The sequence below is a fragment of the Scyliorhinus torazame genome, chromosome 12 (assembly GCF_047496885.1).
Source record: "Scyliorhinus torazame isolate Kashiwa2021f chromosome 12, sScyTor2.1, whole genome shotgun sequence".
Classification (NCBI taxonomy): domain Eukaryota; kingdom Metazoa; phylum Chordata; class Chondrichthyes; order Carcharhiniformes; family Scyliorhinidae; genus Scyliorhinus; species Scyliorhinus torazame.
Genome location: NC_092718.1, coordinates 53583077 through 53605286, shown reverse-complemented (window position 1 = coordinate 53605286; position 22210 = coordinate 53583077). Strand labels below are relative to the sequence as shown.

Genomic DNA, 22210 nt, shown 5'->3' with positions numbered 1-22210 from the left:
GGCCATTATGTTTTTGCCATTTGCAATTGAGTAACCGAATGACTCTGATCCCAGTTCAAGAAGCAGTTTGCACACACTGTGCTGAGCAAAATCAGACACTGGGGCTGCCGGTCACCTATACGGTATGATACCGGTCAAACTTGTAGGCTTTAATAATAATAATCGCTTATTATCACAAGTAGGCTTCAATGAAGTGACTGTGAAAAGCCCCTAGATGCCACATTCCGACGCCTGTTCGGGGACGCTGATACGGGAATTGAACCCGCCCTGCTGGCCTTGTTCTGCATTGGAAGCCAGCTGTTTAGCCCACTGTGCTAAACCAGTCCCATGACACTTGAAGGAGGTAGAGGGGTGGAAAGATTTAGGCAGGGAATTCCAGAGCCAGAGATGGACATAGACTTTTGGGAACCCTGTGCTTTCCCACTAGGTGAAGGCCCCACGTCATGCCACATCCCCTGGTCACATGACGGCTCATCCTCAATGACGTCGAGTCCCCCACCCCCCCAATGATGTCAAGCACCGCCCACAATGAGGTTGAGCCCCACCCTGCATGATGTCAAACCCCACCCCCAATGATATTGAGGCCCTCCCCCAATGACATTGACCCCTGCACCGAATGACTTTGAGCCTCTCCCCCAATGACCTTGAGTCCGCCCCAATGACATCGAACCCCAACCCAAATGATGTTGAGTCCTGCCCCGAATGACATTGAGCCCTTCCCCCATGGCATTGAGCCCCCCCCAATGGCATTGAGCCTCACCCCAGTGACATCGAGCACCGCTCTCAATGATCCAGAGCACTACCCACAATGATGTCGAGTACCAGCCTGAATGATGTGAGTCACGCACCCAAAGGCGTTGAGGTTCTCCCCAGTGACACCAAGTCCTAGCCCCACTGATATTGAGCGTGCCCACAATGATGTCAAGCCCCACCCCAAAGGACGTCAATGCCCTCCTGACCCCGCTCACCTTCAGCTCGCACAATGGAAAGCACAGACACCCCAAATCACTGCTTGACAGTGCTCCTGGCTGGCTACCTGGCAGCTGCTGTTGGCTAATGGACCTGGCCTCTGCTCTTCTCGCCCTCGCTTCCTGGTCCATTTGCCACCCGGTCCAGTCCTTTCAGTCTCAGTCGTGCCCGGTTGACCTCTGGTTGAGTCGTCCCGCTCCCGCAGGCAACTTCTCCCTGATTCCTGACGCCGGCTCTTGCCTGGCCTTCTTCGCACCTCCCGCCTGCTCCTCTGCTCACCTCTCGTTCAGGTGGCTGGGTCTCAATCCTCGACAACCGTGTGAGCTCCTGTCTGGCTGCTGCTTCTGGCTATCTAGCCTGGTCACCTCTGTTCTTTTGGCTCCGCTGCTCTCCTTGACAGCTGTTGGCCCATGTCTCCTCGCCTCATTGAAGGCTGCGCAGGCTCTCACCCCAGTGTTAGGTCTGCGACCTCACATTTTCCTCAGGCTGCCTGTCAGACTGAATGCCAGAAACCTGGCTGCCGCTTTGCACCTTTACTCAGTGAAAGTTCAGAAACTTCACATCAATTCAGGAGATCCGTGTCTGAACTGCTCTAAGTCATCACCATCTCTCAACGTTTGGCAAACTCCCGCTCTAAAGGGCAGTCCATCTATCAGAGCCTGATGTTGTTCTGTATTGACTACGAATGAGCCTCTCAGAAAATTTAGAGCTACCAAGGATCTGGCTGGTGTTCCCACCATAACAGTAACCTCTCTGTATGGGCATTGGCCGGGGCCCAACTTAAAGTAACATCTATTTTGTCAACAAGGACAATGATGTATCAATGCAGGATTTTCTCTGACCCCAACAATTGCCTCTGCTCTTTTTTGCTAAATTCGGGCCGTTTTCTAATGTGGACTGTGTGGTCAGCGAAAACTTTTCAGACATCAGCTTGTGCAGCCATTATAAAAAAGATATTTCGAATTGAACTTTTTCATTAGGTCTGTTTCTAACTCCAGGATCCAGCTGCAGAGGTGAAGGGTCTGTACAAATGTACTTCCTCCTGCTCCTCCTATCTTGTTCCGAATTTGAACCCATTATCACCAATTGCAATGCGAGGGAAGTCCTGTTTAAACAGTGATGTTTTTAACACATTCCTGAATAACATGTCAGGAAGCCAATGTTTTTGTTTTGGTTGGGCATGTTGGCTTATAAAGGAAGAAACTCGATGTAATGGATCATTTGAGGGGGCGGCATGTGGCGCTGAGGACCCGGGTTCGAATCCCGGTCCTGGGTCACTGCCTGTGTGGGGTTTGCACATTTTCCCCATGTCTGCGTGGGTTTCACCCCCACAACCCAAAGAAGTGCAGGTTATGTGGATTGGCCACGCTAAATTGCTCCTTAATTGGGAAAAAAATAATTGGGTACTCTAGATTTATGTGCAGCACGCTAGCACAGTGGATAGCACAGTTGCTTCACTGCTCCAGAGTCCCAGGTTCGATTCCCGGCTTGGGTCACTGTGCGGAATCTGCACATTCGCCCCGTGTCTGCGTGGGTTTCCTCCTGGTGCTCCGGTTTCCTCCCACAGTCCAAAGATGTGCAGGTTAGGTGGGTTGACCATGACAAATTGCCCTTAGTGTCCAAACAAAAGGTTAGGTGGGGTTACTGGATTATGGTGTTAGGGTGGAGCAGTGGCCTTCAGTGGGGTGCTCGTTCCAAGGGCCGATGCAGACTCGGTGGGCTGAATGGCCTCCTTCTGCACTGTAAATTCTATGATTTTCTAACTACAAGTTGTTAATAAATTCATTGCAGTGTCACAGAACCTTACAGCACAGAAGGGGAGGCCATTCAGTGCATCGTGCCTGTACTAGCTCTTTGAAAGAGCTACCCCATTAGCCTCACTCCTCCACTCTTTCATTCGAACAAACAAACATACGAAATAAGAGAATGAGTAGGCCAGTCAGCCCTTTGAGCCTGCTCCACCATGCAATGATATCATGACTGACTGTGTTGAGTTCCACATTGCCCATCTTTAATTCCCTCGCCCAACAAGAATCTACCTCCCTCTGCCTTAAAAATATTCAGTGACCCCCACTTCCACCGTCTTCTGAGGCCGAAAGTTCCAAAGTCGCACAACCCTCATCTCTGCCCTAAAAAGGTGAGCCCCTAATTTTAAAATGGTGCCCCCGAGTTTTGGACTCACCCACAAGAGGAAACATCCTTTCGATGGCCTCCTTGTCGAGACCGTTCAGGATCGTTTAGACTTCAATCAAGTCACCCCTCACTCTTCTAAACTCCAGTGGAAACAAGCCCAGCCTTTTCAACCTTTCCTCCTAAGATAACCCACTCATTCCAGGTGTCAATCCAGCAAATCTCCTCTGAACCACCTCCAACATAGGCCTTCAGTTTTTTCCTTTTCAATATTTATCCATTTACCTTTTCGAAGTTTCAATTGAATCTGCCTCCACAACCCTTTCAGGTAGTGCATTGCTGATCAAAACAACTCGCTGTGGAAAAATATTTTTGTGCACAAATATCTGAAATCAGTGACATCTGGTTACCGACTCTCCTGCCAGTGGAAACAGTTTCTCCCGACCCTCTCCATCAAAATCCTTAATTTTAAACACACTTATCCAAATCTCCTCTTGACCTTCCTCTGCTCTTAAGGAGAACAATCTCAACATCTCCAGTCTCCGACCTACGCAATTGAATTCCCTCATCCCCGGTATTACTCGGGTAAATCTCCTCGGCGCCACCTTCGAGACCTTGACATCCGTCCTGAAGTGTGGTGTTCATAATGCAATACTCCAGCTGAGGCCTAAGCCCTAACTTTCAAAAGAATTACACGGACACAAACCCAGAAATGAGTTATCAGCAAAAATTACGTTGGATTTGATGGTAGCATGTAAACTAATCAGCGTGCTAAATTATTAATCAATTCAAATTAATTTGCAGTTTAGTTTCGTGTCAGCATGCTGGAATCCTGACTGAGCATGGAGACGTGAATTGATCTTCACAGCATTAAAAATAGAATTCACTGCTTCCTCAACAAAAGCAAATAGGTACCACTAGGATTGATAGAAGTCTCTACCCCATTTGGGTCAGTTTTATTTCCGGAATCTAACTTTTTATTCGAATTTCCAGTGTGAACATTGTAAGTAATGAAGCTAGAGGCTATTGAAAAATTAATACATTTATGTTATTCATTCAAACTCCCCCTTTCGTGTTCATTCAGTGCCTAGAGTATTGAAGCTTTGTGTTCAATTTCAACTTATATCCAAGGCTGTTTACTCGTTTTTTTTTAATAACCTTAGTTCAAATGTGACATTTCAGCAGCCAGCAGAATATAATTAGACACAGGCAAAATGACGGGTACCGATATTTGGAATAGAAAGTGTGATGTTTCATAAATATTTAAACTCACAATCTCCCCTGTGACATGAGTCCAGTGTTACCGGAGAATTTTAATATCCAGATGGCTCCTTCGTGGAAGTAAAGCTGTTTCCATGGAACCATGGAATGGCCGTAGCGCAGCAGAAGACCAATTGGCCCATTGTGTCCATGCTGGCTGTCTGATAGAACGACTCACCTAGTGCCACTCCCCATAGCCCTGCAATTGTGTTCTCTTCCGATAATGATCCAGTTCTCTTTCGAAAACCATGCTTGAATGAGCCTCCACCGCACACTCAGGCAAGCCACCACATTACGATAGTGCAGCTTCAAGGACAGTTTTAAAGGGTAACTAGTCTACCTCCGATGTCATTGCACAAAGGGAGTAAAAGACAGTCTGGTTGTAAGTTTAAGTAGGGTTAAAGGCTGTGGATATGATTGAATCAGGACGTGCAGATGTGAATTAGTCCCCCTTATAACATCACTGGCCTGAAAATTTGCCCATTCCTATTTGTATGTATCTTTTTCTTTCATAAATTTAGAGTACCCAATTATTTTTATCCAATTAAGGGGCAATTTAGCGTGGCCAGTCCACCTAGCCTGCATATCTTTGGGTTGTGGGGGAGAAACCCATGCAAACACGGGGAGAATGTGCAAATTCCACACGAACAGTGACCCAGAGCCGGCATCGTACCTGGGACCTCGGCGCCTTGAGGCAGCAATGCTAACCACTGTGCCACCGTGCTGCACCTTTGTATGTATCTTTAAGCGTCAGCTGGCTATCTTGTGACGAGGGTGGCACAGTGGTCAGCTCCAGGGACCAAGGTTCAATTGCGGCCTTGTGTGACTGTCTGTGTGAAGTTTGCACATTCTCCCCGTGTCTGCGTGGGTTTCCTCCGGGTGTTCTGATTTCCTCCCACGGTCCAAAGATGTGCAGGCTAGGTGTATTGGCCATAATAAATTAGTGTCCAGCGGTTAGGTGGGGTTACAGGGATGGGGAGTGGGCCTGGGTAGGGTGTTTTTTTAGAGTGGCGCTTTAACACGATAGGACGAATGGCCTCCTCCTGCACTGTAGGTATTCTATGATTGGAAGTTCAAGACCACGAAAGGCTAAAACGGATTATCTAACCTGAAACATTGGTGCAGTACTGAGAGTGCTGTATTGCTAGAGGTGCCAGCTTTCAAATAATTAGTTGAACCAAAACCTCATCCGTTGATGTGGTGCAATAGATCCCATGGTACTGTTCAAAGAAATGGGAAGTTCTCTCAGTGTCTAAGCCAACATTCCTCCCACGACCACAGACAGTATTAATAGACCAGCTGATTGTTCAGTGATTTACAGTGACTGCCTCTCAAAATGTTTGTATTACTTAGAAGCATGAATTAATAAGGCACCACGTAGCCACAAAATCCTCCTTCCTCAATCCTTTCCTCAGTATCTTTGAAAGATTTGCATAAATAGGTGCACTTCAAATTTTTTGCAGACATTGGGACTGTTTACCTTGGAGAAGAGAAGGGTGGGAGGAGATGTGATGGAGGTGTTCAAAATCATGAGGGATCGGGACAGAGTAGCAAGGGAAAACTGTTCCCATTGGTGGCACGGTGGCACAGTGTAGTACTGGTGCCTCACAGTGCCAGGGACCTGAGTTCAATTTCAGCCTTGGGTAACTGTGTGGAGTTTGCACACTCTCCGTATGTCTGTGTGGGTTTCTTCCGGCTGCTCCGGTTTCCTCCCACAGTCCAAAGATGTGCAGGTTATGTGGTTTGGCCATGCTATGTTGGCCCTTACTTTCCAAAGGTTAGGCGGGGTTATGGATATGGGGCAGGGGAATTGGCCTGGGTCAGTGCAGACTCGATGGACTGAATGGCCTGCTTCTGTGCTTTAAACGTTCTACGATTCTCCTGCATCCATTTTAACTTCAATTTTTAAATCATAAATGTAACGGCAACTCCCCCCTCGCATCCATCAAACCTCCATCCCCACCTCACTATTATATCTGAGGTAAAACTTCTATAAGGCCATATCAACCAGAGCCAGTAGCTGCTGTCAGCTCCCTGCCTTAGGAAGGGTTCTTGTCACTTTCTCTAACTTATGTCGCTTCTTCTATCTCAGATAACACAGACAGGCCTGTCAAGCATTTCTACCGAGATGGAGTGCGAAACTACACAAAGCTGCTGCTGAGTGCTGAACGAGGAGTGCTCTATGTTGGTGCAAGAGATGCCATTTTCTCCCTGGATGTTTTGGACATTGCTCCCAATAAATTCAAAAATGAGGTATATTCATATTTACATCTATGAGGTGACTGGAAAGCTTATTGACACATGGTAAATTAGTGCTGGCACATATGTTGTCATTTCTTGTTCCAATTTCATGTAACTGTTATTGGTTTTGGATTTAACGGGCAATTAGTGCTACTGTATGAAGCAAAAATAAATTTTGACAACAGATGCAAATTCATCAGGTGCTAGATTGACACTAGGGAACTATAGGCAGGTGAGCCTTACATCAGTGGTAGGGAAATTACTGGACAGAATTCTTCGAGACAGGATCTACTCCCATTTGGAAGCAAATGGACGTATTAGCGAGAGGCAGCATGGATTTGTGAAGGGGAGGTCGTGTCTCACTAACTTGATAGAGTTTTTCGAAGAGATCACAAAGTTGATTGATGCAGGTAGGGCAGTGGATGTGGTCTATATGGACTTCAGTAAGACCTTTAACAAGGTCCCTCATGGCAGACTGGTACAAAAGGTGAAGTCACACGGGATCAGAGGTGAGCTGGCAAGATGGATACAGAACTGGCTAGGTCATAGAAGGCAGAGAGTAGCAATGGAAGGCTGCTTTTCTGATTGGAGGGCTGTGACTAGTGGTGTTCCGCAGGGATCAGTGAACAAGGAACAAAGAACAAAGAAATGTACAGCACAGGAACAGGCCCTTCGGCCCTCCAAGCCCGTGCCGACCATGCTGCCCGACTAAACTACAATCTTCTACACTTCCTGGGTCCGTATCCCTCTATTCCCATCCTATTCATGTATTTGTCAAGATGCCCCTTAAATGTCACTATCGTCCCTGCTTCCACCACCTCCTCCGGTAGCAAGTTCCAGGCACCCACTACCCTCTGCGTAAAAAACTTGCCTCGTACATCTACTCTAAACCTTGCCCCTCTCACCTTAAACCTATGCCCCCTAGTAATTGACCCCTCTACCCTGGGGAAAAGCCTCTGACTATCCACTCTGTCTATGCCCCTCATAATTTTGTAGACCTCTAGCAGGTCTCCCCTCAACCTCCTTCGTTCCAGTGAGAACAAACCGAGTTTATTCGACCACTCCTCATAGCTAATGCCCTCCATACCAGGCAACATTCTGGTAAATCTCTTCTGCACCCTCTCTAAAGCCTCCACATCCTTCTGGTAGTGTGGCGACCAGAATTGAACACTATACTCCAAGTGTGGCCTAACTAAGGTTCTATACAGCTGCAACATGACTTGCCAATTCTTATACTCAATGCCCCGGCCAATGAAGGCAAGCATGCCGTATGCCTTCTTGACTACCTTCTCCACCTGTGTTGCCCCTTTCAATGACCTGTGGACCTGTACTCCTAGATCTCTTTGACTTTCAATACTCTTGAGGATTCTACCATTCACTGTATATTCCCTACCTGCATTAGACCTTCCAAAATGCATTACCTCACATTTGCCCGGATTAAACTCCATCTGCCATCTCTCCGCCCAAGTCTCCAAACAATCTTAATCTTGCTGTATCCTCTGACAGTCCTCATCGCTATCCGCAATTCCACCAACCTTTGTGTCGTCTGCAAACTTACTAATCAGACCAGTTACATTTTCCTCCAAATCATTTATATATTCTACAAAGAGCAACGGTCCCAGCACTGCTCCCTGTGGAACACCACTGGTCACAGCCCTCCAATTAGAAAAGCATCCTTCCATTGCTACTCTCTGCCTTCTATGACCTAGCCAGTTCTGTATCCACCTTGCCAGCTCACCCCTGATCCCGTGTGACTTCACCTTTTGTACTAGTCTACCATGAGGGACCTTGTCAAAGGCCTTACTGAAGTCCATATAGACAACATCCTGTCTCGAAGAATTCTCTCCAGTAATTTCCCTACCACTGAAGTAAGGCTCACCGGCCTGTAGTTCCCTGGATTATCCTTGCTACCCTTCTTAAACAGAGGAACAACATTGGCTATTCTCCAGTCCTCCGGGACATCCCCTGAAGACAGTGAGGATCCAAAGATTTCTGTCAAGGCCTCAGCAATTTCCTCTCCAGCCTCCTTCAGTATTCTGGGGTAGATCCCATCAGGCCCTGGGGACTTATCTACCTTAATATTTTTTAAGACACCCAACACCTCGTCTTTTTGGATCTCAATGTGACCCAGGCTATCTACACACCCTTCTCCAGACTCAACATCTACCAATTTCTTCTCTTTGGTGAATACTGATGCAAAGTATTCATTTAGTACCTTGCCCACTTCCTCTGGCTCCACACATAGATTCCCTTGCCTATCCTTCAGTGGGCCAACCCTTTCCCTGGCTACCCTCTTGCTTTTTATGTACGTGTAAAAAGCCTTGGGATTTTCTTTAACCCTATTTGCCAATGACTTTTCGTGACCCCTTCTAGCCCTCCTGACTCCTTGCTTAAGTTCCTTCCTACTTTCCTTATATTCCACGCAGGCTTCGTCTGTTCCCAGCCTTTTAGCCCTGACAAATGCCTCCTTTTTCCTTTTGACGAGGCCTACAATATCTCTCGTTATCCAAGGTTCCCGAAAATTGCCGTATTTATCCTTCTTCCTCACCGGAACATGCCGGTCCTGAATTCCTTTCAACTGACACTTGAAAGCCTCCCACATGCCAGATGTTGATTTGCCCTCAAACATCCGCCCCCTATCTATGTTCTTCAGTTCCCGCCTAATATTGTTATAATTAGCCTTCCCCCAATTTAGCACATTCATCCTAGGACCACTCTTATCCTTGTCCACCAGTTCTTTAAAACTTACTGAATTGTGGTCACTGTTACCGAAATGCTCCCCTACTGAAACATCTACCACCTGGCCGGGCTCATTCCCCAATACCATGTCCAGTACCGCCCCTTCCCTAGTTGGACTGTCTACATATTGTTTTAAGAACCCCTCCTGGATGCTCCTTACAAATTCCGCCCCGTCTAAGCCCCTGGCACTAAGTGAGTCCCAGTCAATATTGGGGAAGTTGAAGTCTCCCATCACCACAACCCTGTTGTTTTTACTCTTTTCCAAAATCTGTCTACCTATCTGCTCCTCTATCTCCCGCTGGCTGTTGGGAGGCCTGTAGTAAACCCCCAACATTGTGACTGTACCCTTCTTATTCCTGATCTCTACCCATATAGCCTCACTGCCCTCTGAGGTGTCCTCCCGCAGTACAGCTGTGATATTCTCCCGAACCAGTAGCGCAACTCCACCTCCCCTTTTACATCCCCCTCTATCCCGCCTGAAACATCTTGTGCTGGGACCTTTGCTGTTCGTAGTATATATAAATGTTTTGGAGGAAAATGTAACTGGTCTGATTAGTAAGTTTGCAGACGACACAAAGGTTGGTGGAATTGCGGATAGCGATGAGGACTGTCAGAGGATACAGCAGGATTTAGATTGTTTGGAGACTTGGGCGGAGAAATGGCAGATGGAGTTTAATCCGGAAAAATGTGAGGTAATACATTTTGGAAGGTCTAATGCAGGTAGGGAATATACAGTGAATGGTAGAACCCTCAAGAGTATTGACAGTCAGAGAGATCTAGGTGTACAGGTCCGCAGATCACTGAAAGGGGCAACACAGGTGGAGAAGGTAGTCAAGAAGGCATATGGCATGCTTGCCTTCATTGGCCGGGGCATTGAGTATAAGAATTGGCAAGTCATGTTGCAGCTGTATAAAACCTTAGTTAGGCCACACTTGGAGTATAGTGTTCAATTCTGGTCGCCACACTACCAGAAGGATGTGGAGGCTTTAGAGAGGGTGCAGAAGAGATTTACCAGGATGTTGCCTGGTATGGAGGGCATTAGCTATGAGGAGCGGTTGAATAAACTCGGTTTGTTCTCACTGGAACAAAGGAGGTTGAAGGGAGACCTGATAGAGGTCTACAACATTATGAGGGGCATAGACAGAGTGGATAGTCAGAGGCTTTTTCCCAGGGTTGAGGGGTCAATTACTAGGGGGCATAGGTTTAAGGTGAGAGGGGCAAGGTTTAGAGGAGATGTACGAGGCAAGTTTTTTACACAGAGGGTAGTGGGTGCCTGGAACTCGCTGCCGGAGGAGGTGGTGGAAGCAGGGACGATAGTGACATTTAAGGGGCATCTTGACAAATACATGAATAGGATGGGAATAGAGGGATACGGACCCAGGAAGTGTAGAAGATTTTAGTTTAGGCGGGCAGCATGGTCGGCACAGGCTTGGAGGGCCAAAGGGCCTGTTCCTGTGCAGTACTTTTCTTTCTTCTCTTTGTTCTTTGTACTATCAAATCACACATCACTGTCAGCTGTCAGAGTTTTACATCCAGAATAAGGGCACGGGGGTCACAGAGTCATTGTTCTGTCACATTATATCACCAAATTCCCCCACCCTCCCGCCCATTCCCTATCTCTGTCATTAGATGCTGAGCTCCTCTTGCTAGGAGGGTGACTGACAAAATACCTACTTCTGTCACTTGTATAATTACTGAACCAACATAAGCCCAGCTTCCCAAAGGCTGTGAAGACTAATCCCTTGTCGTCTCCCAATTTGGAGGCCCAGATCTGACAGGAATTTTCCAGTTGGATTTAAGGTTACCAGGTCAGCGGCAGCTGCATATATACGTGAAGTCAGCCAGTGAACGGACTTGCGGTTAACAAGCTTCAGCTGAATATTTATAACCGGAATTTCATTGCCTCTAACCCTTCACTTTCTTTCTCAGACGACACACATAGATCCGTCAAACATTTCCACCACTGACGTGGACAGCAAGATGAATCCCGTCATTCGTATCTGTCAGTATCAGTACCCACACTGGCTGCTTCCACCAAAACTATCGCCAGAGTGTTGAAACCTTTTACTGACTGCAGATTAATTTCTTAAAGCAAATTAAATTGAACAAAAACACAAAGTACAAAGAGTTTTGTAGAAATGTACATCTTTATTGAAGGAAAGAACCATTCACCAAATTCTATTACTTCTGAGAAAAGGACAGTGGTAAATCACCTTTTATAATAGAAGTGTTATTTCCAACGTGTCATTAAAACACAGGCAAGGATGGTTTATAACATTCGAGAGGGATCCCATCCAATTTCTCTTTTTCTTTGTTAGGTTCATTTCCTCACTTTTTACATTGTATGCAGGGATTCCCTGCACAGTAAATGTTTTATGTCTTTGTTTAACCTCTCAGGATGCAGTTGTTTTTTAAATTATTCTGTTTATTGCAAGTAACGACACAAGTGTACTTTTCAGTATTTTAGGATGACACGATTAAACACTTTCTGCTGTGGAACATCAACTGTGATGAAGCATGAGATGATTTTTAAGGAGTTGGGTTAGTAGATTGTTCAGGCTGTGTGGGCACAAATTTCCCACAACATCCAACAATTGAACAGGAAACTCTGTAGAAACATCTTGGTGAGGTGACTGTGTGCATCCCAATGTGACTTCCTAACCACTCCTCACGAGGGCGCTGAAAAGGGTGGTCTCATTATTATAGAGGGAGGTAATTAGCACCTGCTCATCCCATAATCAAACTCCCATGTTCACTCATTCCTCCTGTCACTGGGAAGTACATTTGATCGCAGGATAGACACAGGAAGGTGAAGGTCAGATAAGAGGTCAGAGCTTGATTGAATGGCACTGTAGACTTGAAGGGGCAAATGGACAACAGTTGCCCCTATTTCTTACATTATCAGCAGTGCGTGTTTGCCTGACTGTTTGTACCCTACCCTTGTTTGGATTTACAAAGCCAAACTTGGCTACTTGGAGGATGGGGGGTTTAGCTCAGTTGGCTGGATGGCTGGTTCATGATGCGGAGCGACACCATCCGCGTGTGATCAATTCCCGTACCGGCTGGAGGTTATTTATGAAGGTCCCACCTTCTCAACCTTGCCCCATGCCTGAGGTGTGGTGACCCTCAGTCAGCTCTCAAAGGGTAAAGCAGCCTATGGTCCTCTGGGACTGTGGCAACCTTTACATTATATATGGGAGGTGGACAAGTAGACAAAGGCATTGGTAATTAGCCATAGTCTATGAGAAACCAAATGCTTCTCTCTCTCTGTTGGAGAGAGAAACGAGCAGTTATATGGTTTGATGGGCATCCAGCATTGAGCAAGGCAAGGAAATGTCCTGTATGGGAATTGAACTCCGTATTGGCATCATACTGCAGTACACTCTCGCCATCTAGCCAGCTGAGCCACTTGGTCCCCCCACAAAGAAATCGAAGGGTCGAGATTGGATCACACTGCATAAAGCAACCCAATAGAAGTGAATCATTTTCCAGACACCCCAGCCACGTGGATGAAGGGGCCTAACGCCTTTGCAAACAAAGACAAACATCCAACCAAGTGTTGAGCTCAGTCGTTTTCTAGATATCCCTGACCTAAATAATAGGAGTTCAAAGTTTTTGATGCTGGTTCCAGTGAGTTTTAAACAGCTGATTATTGTACAGGAACTAAGTTCTGCGCATTCCCTCCCCTCGACAGTATTGTAGCCAAATAAGGCAAGCTGGTGCAAGCGATGAGTCGTTGATATTTACACTGAACAATTTCTGTAACAGAGATTGAAATACATTTTTAATATTAACCATATTGATATATCCTTCACAGGTGATCTGGGAAGCCCCAGAACAGAAGAGGAGTGAATGTCATTTTAAGGGCAAAAGCCTGACGGTAAGGCCTCTCACCATAAGAATTAACTATTGAAATACATTTAAGGCCAATCGTGAGTGATAAGTTCTGACATGTTTGTCTGGTTGCAGAGTGATTGCTTCAACTACATCAAGATCCTTCTCCAGGTGAACCGTACACATGTATATGTTTGTGGGACTTATGCCTTCAGCCCCACTTGTGCCTACATCGTAAGTATTGACACTGCTGTCTTTAGGTATTAAAAGATTAAATATTGCCAGGTAGATGCACAAAGTGTAATCAATCATCTTTTTCTTGTAGCGTATCGCCGACTTCTCTCTTGCCAAAGGTCCCGATGGTAATCTTCTAATGGAAGATGGAAAAGGCCGATGTCCCTTTGACCCGATCTATAAGTCGACTGCAATTATGGTTGGTGGGTAAAAGCAGGTTTCAAGCAGTTGTTGTTACCCAACACATGATTAGAACTCATTAAATGAGGCAGTACCCTGAGCCAGCAAACTGTCAGATTATAGGGTTGGAGGCTGGAACACGCGTCTTAATCCCAGTAAAGACCAGTGATTAGCCTGCCGATCAAACGCTGTCCCTGCCAGTGGATTTGACTCTTCCAGAAGTTTCTGTTGGTTTTTCTTGCCCTGGAGTGCAGAAGATTGAGTGAGATCTGCTGAATTTCTTTAAAATGATAGAGGTACAGCAGCAGATAAAGAGAAACACTCTTCTTGCTGGGGGAGTCCAGATGGGCAAATCTTTAGAAGAGAGCCAGACCATTTAAGAGGGAAATTAAGAATACCTTCTTAAGGGCAGCATGGTAGCATTGTGAATAGCACAATTGCTTCACAGCTCCAGGGTCCCAGGTTCGATTCCGGCTTGGGTCACTGTCTGTGCGGAGTCTGCACATCCTCCCCGTGTGTGCGTGTGTTTCCTCCGGGTGCTCCGGTTTCCTCCCACAGTCCAAAGATGTTAGGTGGATTGACCATGATAAAATTGCCCTTAGTGTCCAAAATTGCCCTTAGTGTTGGGTGGGGTTACTGGGTTATGGGGAAAGGGTGGAGGTGTTGACCTTGGGTGGGGTGCTCTTTCCAAGAGCCGGTGCAGACTCGATGGGCCGAATGGCCTCCTTCTGCACTGTAAATTCTATGATTCTATGAAAACAAATGGTCGTTGCAATCTTGAATTCTCTCCCCCAGAAGTCTGTGGCAGTTGGGATTCAAGACAGATTTTTGTTAGGATAAGAGGGATATGGAGCAAAGGTGGGCTAATAGTGTTGACGTACAGATCAGCTATCATCTAACTGAATGGTACAACAGGCCTGAAGGGCTGAATGGCCACTCCTGTTTCTGTGGATTTCACGCCGTCAGCAGGATTCAATGCTACACCACACATTAGAGCCTTACTTCAAACATAGACAGGAGAGCTCAATTCTTGAGTGGAAGTGAGAGAGACTGCCCTTGACAGGAAGACAGCATTTGACAGAACATGGAAGCCTTAATAAAATTTAAGTAAATGGGAATAAGGGAGGAAACACTTCACCGGTTAGAGTTAGAACAAGCACATAGAAAGATGGCTGTAGTCGTTGGAGGCCAATCATCTCAGTCTCGGATGTCTCTGCAGCAGTTCATCAAGGTAGACCCAACCATCTTCAGCTGATCTATCAATAACCTTTCCTCAATCTTTTTTTTTCCTTTTTAAAAATTTAGAGTACCCAATTAATTTTTTTCCAATTAAGGGGCAATTTAGTGTGTTCAATCCACCAACCTTGCACATCTTTGGGTTGTGGGGGCGAAACCCACGCAAACACGGGAGAATGTGCAAACTCCACACAGACAGTGACCCAGAGCCGGGATCGAACCTGGGACCTCGGCGCCGTGAGGCAGCAGGGCTAACCCACTGCGCCACCGTGCTGCCCCACCTTTCCTCAATCTTGAGGTCAGAAGCGGGGATGTTCGCTAATGGCTGCACACTGTTCAGCCCAGTTTTCAATTCTTCAGATAAGGAAACGGTCAATGCCAGCATGCAGCAAGACCTGGACAAGATTTAGTGTTGATCTGATGAGTGGCAACTAATACTCGCACTATCGAAGTGCCAGTCAATCACTATTTATAAAAAGGGAGAGTCTCAACACCTCCCCAAGACATTCAATGGCATTATTGTAGCTGAATTTCCCACTATCAGCATCTGGGTGTCACCATTGACCAGAAACATAATTGGATGAACCATATAAGTAGCTGCAAAAGCATGTCAGAGCTGGGAGTTCTGCAGAGAGTAACTCATCTCCTGACTCTCCAACACTCTGTCCACTATCTACAAGGCACAGATCAGGGGCGTCATTCTCCGACCCCCCGCCGGGTCGGAGAATGGCCGTTGGCCGCCGTGAATCCCGCCCCCGCCCCCGCCGAAGTCTCCGAAGGGAGAAAAGTCAGCGGGGCGTTAATGGCGCCGCTGCCGCGGAGAATGTCACGGGTCTGCGCAAGGCAGCCGATTTTCGGCCTGCCGATATTCTCCCTTCCGGATGGGCCGAAGTCCCGTCGACGTGATGACCGTTCACGTCGACGTCAATCAAATCTCCTTTTCATCGGCGTGACCCGGTGCTCCAGGCTCACGCCGACCAGCGAGGAGGTGAGTGACGGCCTGGGGGGTTGGCTCTGGGCAGGAAATGGCGTGGCCGCAGACTGATTGCCTGAGGAGAGGTGTGTCTCGGCTTGTGTGTGTGTGCGGCGGGGGGGAGGGGGGGGGGGGGGTGGTTAGAGTAGGCTGGGCTCCGGGGGAGTGCCGGGAGGGGGTCCGTGCCGGGGTGGAGGTTGGGGGTTGGGGAGGGGGTCCGTGCCGGGGTGGAGGTTGGGGGTTGGGGAGGGGGTCCGTGCCGGGGTGGAGGTTGGGGGGGGTCCGTGCCGGGGTGGAGGTTGGGGAGGGGGTCCGTGCCGGGGTGGAGGTTGGGGAGGAGGTCCGTGCCGGGGTGGAGGTTGGGGGTTGTGGAGGGGGTCCGTGCCGGGGTGGAGGTTGGGGGGGGGGGTCCGTGCCGGGGTGGAGGTTGGGGGTTGGGGAGGGGTTCCGTGCCGGGGTGGAGGTTGGGGGGGGGTCCGTGCTGGGGTGGAGGTTGGGGGTTGGGGAGGGGGTCCGTGCCGGGGTGGAGGTTGGGGGTTGGGGAGGGGTTCCGTGCCGGGGTGGAGGTTGGGGGGGGGTCCGTGCTGGGGTGGAGGTTGGGGGTTGGGGAGGGGGTCCGTGCCGGGGTGGAGGTTGGGGGTTGGGGAGGGGGTCCGTGCCGGGGTGGAGGTTGGGGGTTGGGGAGGGGGTCCGTGCCGGGGTGGAGGTTGGGGGGGGTCCGTGCCGGGGTGGAGGTTGGGGAGGGGGTCCGTGCCGGGGTGGAGGTTGGGGAGGGGGTCCGTGCCGGGGTGGAGGTTGGGGGTTGTGGAGGGGGTCCGTGCCGGGGTGGAGGTTGGGGGTTGGGGAGGGGGTCCGTGCCGGGGTGGAGGTTGGGGGGGGTCCGTGCCGGGGTGGAGGTTGGGGAGGGGGTCCGTGCCGGGGTGGAGGTTGGGGAGGGGGTCCGTGCCGGGGTGGAGGTTGGGGGTTGTGGAGGGGGTCCGTGCCGGGGTGGAGGTTGGGGGGGGGGGTCCATGCCGGGGTGGAGGTTGGGGGTTGGGGAGGGGGTCCGTGCCGGGGTGGAGGTTGGGGGGGGGGGGGGTCCGTGCCGGGGTGGAGGTTGGGGGTTGGGGAGGGGTTCCGTGCCGGGGTGGAGGTTGGGGGGGGGTCCGTGCTGGGGTGGAGGTTGGGGGTTGTGGAGGGAGTCCGTGCCGGGGTGGAGGTTGGGGGTTGGGGAGGGGGTCCGTGCCGGGGTGGAGGTTGGGGGGGGGGGGTCCGTGCCGGGGTGGAGGTTGGGGGTTGGGGAGGGGTTCCGTGCCGGGGTGGAGGTTGGGGGGGGGGTCCGTGCTGGGGTGGAGGTTGGGGGTTGGGGAGGGGGTCCGTGCCGGGGTGGAGGTTGGGGGTTGGGGAGGGGTTCCGTGCCGGGGTGGAGGTTGGGGGGGGTCCGTGCTGGGGTGGAGGTTGGGGGTTGGGGAGGGGGTCCGTGCCGGGGTGGAGGTTGGGGGTTGGGGAGGGGGTCCGTGCCGGGGTGGGTGATGGGAGGGCAAATGAGTTGGTCCACCTGGCCAGGTGCCAGCCTCCAACAGTTGGACCCATGCGGTCCATGCCACCTGGCTGGGGGGAGGAGGGGATATGGGCAATGATGACATGTCGTCGTTCCCCTCCCCCCCCACCAGGTCGTCATGTTTTCAGATCATCCAGCGATGTTGGCCGCCGTGGTGGCAGCCGCTCATGTCTATGTTGCCCTGGATGAGGAGGAGGAGGAGGAGGAGGAGGACGTGCCAGAGAGGCGGCGCAGGCTGCCGCAGAGGGGCAGGCGGCAGCCGCCCAGGCTGGAGGGACACCTGACCGACAGGACGAGGAGGGGGAGGAGGACGTCGCGGCCCCACGGCAACGGAGGCACCCGAGGGCGCCCCGTGTGTACCGGCCCCGGCAGTCATACCAGGACCTCACGGACCGGGAATGCAGGAGGAGACTCCGGATGAGCCGGGAAACCGTGGCACACATCTGCCACCTGCTGGCACACCTGTCACCGCGTGGCACTGGCGGGGGACACCCTCTCCCCGTGTCCGTCAAGGTTACGGTGGCCCTGAACTTTTATGCAACGGGGTCATTCCAGGCACCGAGTGGGGACCTGTCCGGCATATCGCAGGCATCGGTGCATCGGTGCATCCGGGCAGTGACAGATGCCCTTTATGCCATGGCGCACCGCTACATCCGCTTCCCCGTGGACCGGGCCAGCCAAGATGCCCGGGCCGTGGGCTTCTCTGCCATTGCCGGGTTCCCCATGGTCCAGGGCGCGATCGATGGGATGCACGTCGCCGTGCGGCCACCTGCAGATAACAGGGCCGTGTTCACTAATAGGAAGGGGACCTATTCGATGAACGTACAGGTGGTCTGCGACCACCGCATGATGATCCTGCACGTCTGCGCCCGTTACCCAGGCAGTGTACACGACTCATTCGTGTTGTCGCGGTCATCCATCCCCGGTATGTACGAGGGACGCCATCCCCGGCTGAGGGGCTGGTTGCTGGGCGACAGGGGCTACCCATTGCGATCGTGGCTGATGACGCCTATACGGAGGCCACGCAATGAGGCGGAGAACCGCTACAATGATGCCCATGTAGCGACAAGGGGAGTGATCGAGAGGTGCTTTGGCGTGCTGAAGATGCGTTTCAGGTGCCTGGACCTCTCTGGGGGCGCCCTCCAGTATCGGTCAGATAGGGTCGGCCGCATCATTGTGGTGTGCTGCGTCCTGCACAACATAGCCCAGCAGAGGGGCGATGTGCCGCAGGCAGAGGAGGGCGGAGTGGAGGAGCAGCAGGAAGAGGCCCAGTCCTCCCCAGATGAGGGGGATGGGGGCAATGGTCAGGGCAGACGGGGTAGACACAGACGGGTGGCTGTCCACCGTTACCGGCTGGCCCAGCGGGCACGGGACAGACTGATAGACGCCCGCTTCACTGACTAGATGGGCGTGGGAATCGGGTAGTATGGCCACAGACCGCACACCATGACAACAGCCGACCACCCACACCCCCCACCCATCCATCCACCCAGCACCATCACCCCCCTCCCCAACCCCACACACCCCACCCGCATGCACACCACCCCCCCACTCCCAATTGCCGATCCACCGGCGGCACAACGGGCCGGGCTCACCCAGTTGCGGGTGGACGCGTGTCTATCGCAGGCCATGGAGAATGATGACAACCCGCCTCCGATGAGCTCCTGGCTCTACATCGTTGGACTATGTCTGACCCATGGCCACAGTACCACCATCCACCCGGACCATCCCTGCATGCGGCTGTGACACTGCAGCGCACGGTCCCGTCCTCTGCCCGGGGGATGTTGATGGCGGCCCAGGGGGAAGGGGGCAGACTCACCTGGGGCTGAGGTAAGACCACCCCTCACACACACACTTGCGCTCAACGTACATGACACCCCCGCACACTTTGGACAGAGCACAAAGGCAGCTTCGGTAGGTGTAACATTGACTTTAATAACCAAAGGAGTTCATGCACGTGCCCTAGCGCCTAAAACTCATCTGTGCCCTGCACCCGTGCCAACTTACTCAGTGTCTAATTGTTTGGCCTTACGGGCCCTTTGACTACGTCTACGTGGTTCCCCAGACGGTACAGCAGAACTGGAGGTGGACTCCTGTGATTCCTGCCCTCTGACACTGGATCCCTTTGGCGGCCGTTTCCTGGGGCGTCCTGGCCTAGATGGGCCAGGCTGCGGCCCGGGCGACTGGGATGGCGAGCTGCCAGCCTGTCCTGCCCGTTGCCCACCCGATGCACCTGGGACGGAAGGGGGGGAGTCCGAGGTGTCGCGGTGTACCGGGACCTCCCCTACAGAGGGAGCCGGGACGGACCACACCACCTCCTCCTCCCTCGGGGTGCCCGATGGCCCCCAGGCCTCTACATGGGTGGGGGATGCGAACGGACTGGCCATCCGACGCGCCCCCGACATCTGGCGCTGCCAGTCCTGGAGGCCCGTGCTGGTATCGACAGGGGTCTGCAGGTTTGCAGCCATGGAGCCCAGGGGGTTGTCGAACCCTGTCTGCGACAGTGCGACGCCAGCTCGCACATGGCCACTGGCGCCGATGCCCTCAGCGATGGCCTGCTGAGACTGGGCCATGGCCTGCAGAGACTGGGCCATGGCCTGCAGAGACTGGGCTATGGCCTGCTGAGACTGGGCCATGGCCTGCTGAGACTGGGCTATGGCGTTGAGCGCCTCTGCCATCTGGCGCTGGCACTGGCTCATGGCCTCCTGTGAGAGGGCAGCCATTTCCTGGGCCACAGACGCCGCCTGCACGGAAGGCCCCAGGCCTCGCAAACCGTTCCCCATGTCTGACACCGTCGCACCCATTGCCTCCACCGCGGACGCCACCCGTGCGGTGTCAGCCTGGGTGGCACGCATGACCGGGACCACTCCCAGCTCCTGGACGCGGGTGGACTCCTCCACCTGCGACCGCAGCCGCCGCAAGCCACCCGTCACCCTATTCGCTCGTCTCCGGGTCGGTGGTTGCATCGGATCTATGTGTGGGTGTGGTAACTGCAGGAACCCGGGATCCATCTGGGCGGCAGATGTTCGCTTGGCCTGGGCTGCCCTCCGACCGCCCGGTCCCTCTGCTGCTCCTACCTCCACCTGCTGTACCGGGACGGCTGTGTTGTGCGCACCAGTGAGTGTACCAGACGCCTCATCACTAAAGTGCCCAACCGTGGTGAGTGTTTCTGCGATGGTGGAGGGTGTTGGTGACAGCAGTGGCGTTGTGTCGTGCTCTTCGTCCCACTCTGAGTCCATGGCACTTTGGGGTGGGGGTTCGTCTCCACCCATCCACTCTGAGTCACTGTCCGGTCTTTCGTCTTCCCGGGTAGGGGTGTCCTGGGTAGTGCTGTCCCGGGTAGTGCTGTCCCGGGTAGTGCTGTCCCGGGTAGGGGTGTCCTGGGTAGTGGTGTCCCGGGTAGGGGTGTCCTGGATAGTGGTGTCCTGGGTAGTGGTGTCCTGGCTCGGATGTGACGGGGGCCTGTGGCTGCCCCCCTCATCGCTGGGTGGTCGCTCCCGCACGTGACGGGGGTGTCGTCTCCCTGTTGCTCCAGGTCTCTCCGTCTCCCGTGGTCTCCGAGGGGCATCCTGCGGGCGTCGCATGCTGGAGGGTTCGGGTCTCTCCGTCTCCCGTGGTCTCCGAGGGGCATCCTGCGGGCGTCGCATGCTGGAGGGTTCGGGTCTCTCCGTCTCCCGTGGTCTCCGAGGGGCATCCTGCGGGCGTCGCATGCTGGAGGGTGCGGGTCTCTCCGTCTCCTGTGGTCTCCGAGGGGCATCCTGCGGGCGTCGCATGCTGGAGGGTCCGGGTCTCTCCGTCTCCCGTGGTCTCCGAGGGGCATCCTGCGGGCGTCGCATGCTGGAGGGTGCGGGTCTCTCCGTCTCCCGTGGTCTCGGAGGGGCATCCTGCGGGCGTCGCATGCTGGAGGGTGCGGGTCTCTCCGTCTCCCGTGGTCTCCGAGGGGCATCCTGCGGGCGGTCTGCATCTGCGGGGATGGGTGCCTGGACGTTTGGTCCTGCGATACACAATGAAGCATGCATGGTTAGACATCAAGCAGTGATCAGGTGATACGGGAGAGGGGGATATAGGGGAGGGGGGATATGGGGACGGGCTGTTGGTGGCTCACTTGCTCGTGGGGCCCCGACCTCTGCATCAGCAACCTCCCGGTCCTCAGGTCCGCCAGCCAGTTCCAGGGCCCTTTCCTCGTGTACGGTCAGTGGCCTCTCATCAGCGGGCCCTCCTCCAGTCCTCACATGCTCCCTATTGTTGTGTGCGCGCTTCTCCTGGGGGGGGGGGGTGGTGGCAGGGGTAAAAGGCAACAGTGTTAGGCAGGTATATGAATGCACGCCATCGGTTGCGCGTGCATTGCAGAGGTTAAGGTTAGGGCTGGATTCACTTGGGGATATGGGGGATATGGGGAGGGGGGAATATGGGGGATATGGTGGAGGGGGGATATGGGGGAGGGGGGATATGGGGAATATGGGGGAGGGGGGATATGGGGGAGGGGGGATATGGGGGATATGGGGGAGGGGGGATATGGGGGATATGGGGGAGGGGGGATATGGGGGAGGGGGGGATATGGGGAATATGGGGGAGGGGGGATATGGGGAGGGGGGATATGGGGGATATGGGGGAGGGGGGATATGGGGGATGGGGGGATATGGGGGAGGGGGATATGGGGGAGGGGGGAATATGGGGGATATGGGGGAGGGGGGATATGGGGGAGGGGGGATATGGGGGAGGGGGGATATGGGGGATATGGGGGAGGGGGGATATGGGGGAGGGGGGATATGGGGGAGGGGGATATGGGGATGTGGGGGATATGGGGGAGGGGGGATATGGGGGAGGGGGGATAAGGGGGAGGGGGGATATGGGGGAGGGGGGAATATGGGGGA

At 52.5% G+C, this 22210-nt stretch overlaps 1 protein-coding gene across 11 annotated transcripts in view; it reads left to right on the top strand.

Annotated features, from left to right (window-relative positions):
- The window catches only part of sema4ba (sema domain, immunoglobulin domain (Ig), transmembrane domain (TM) and short cytoplasmic domain, (semaphorin) 4Ba), a 670779-nt gene that overhangs the window by 575504 nt on the left and 73065 nt on the right, over positions 1-22210 (top strand). For all 11 annotated transcript variants that reach the window (XM_072468709.1, XM_072468710.1, XM_072468707.1 and 8 more), the window contains 4 exons: positions 6452-6612; positions 13157-13219; positions 13309-13407; positions 13499-13610. In XM_072468709.1, coding sequence (XP_072324810.1) covers positions 6452-6612; positions 13157-13219; positions 13309-13407; positions 13499-13610 — 435 coding nt within the window. The remainder of the gene's footprint in view (positions 1-6451; positions 6613-13156; positions 13220-13308; positions 13408-13498; positions 13611-22210) is intronic.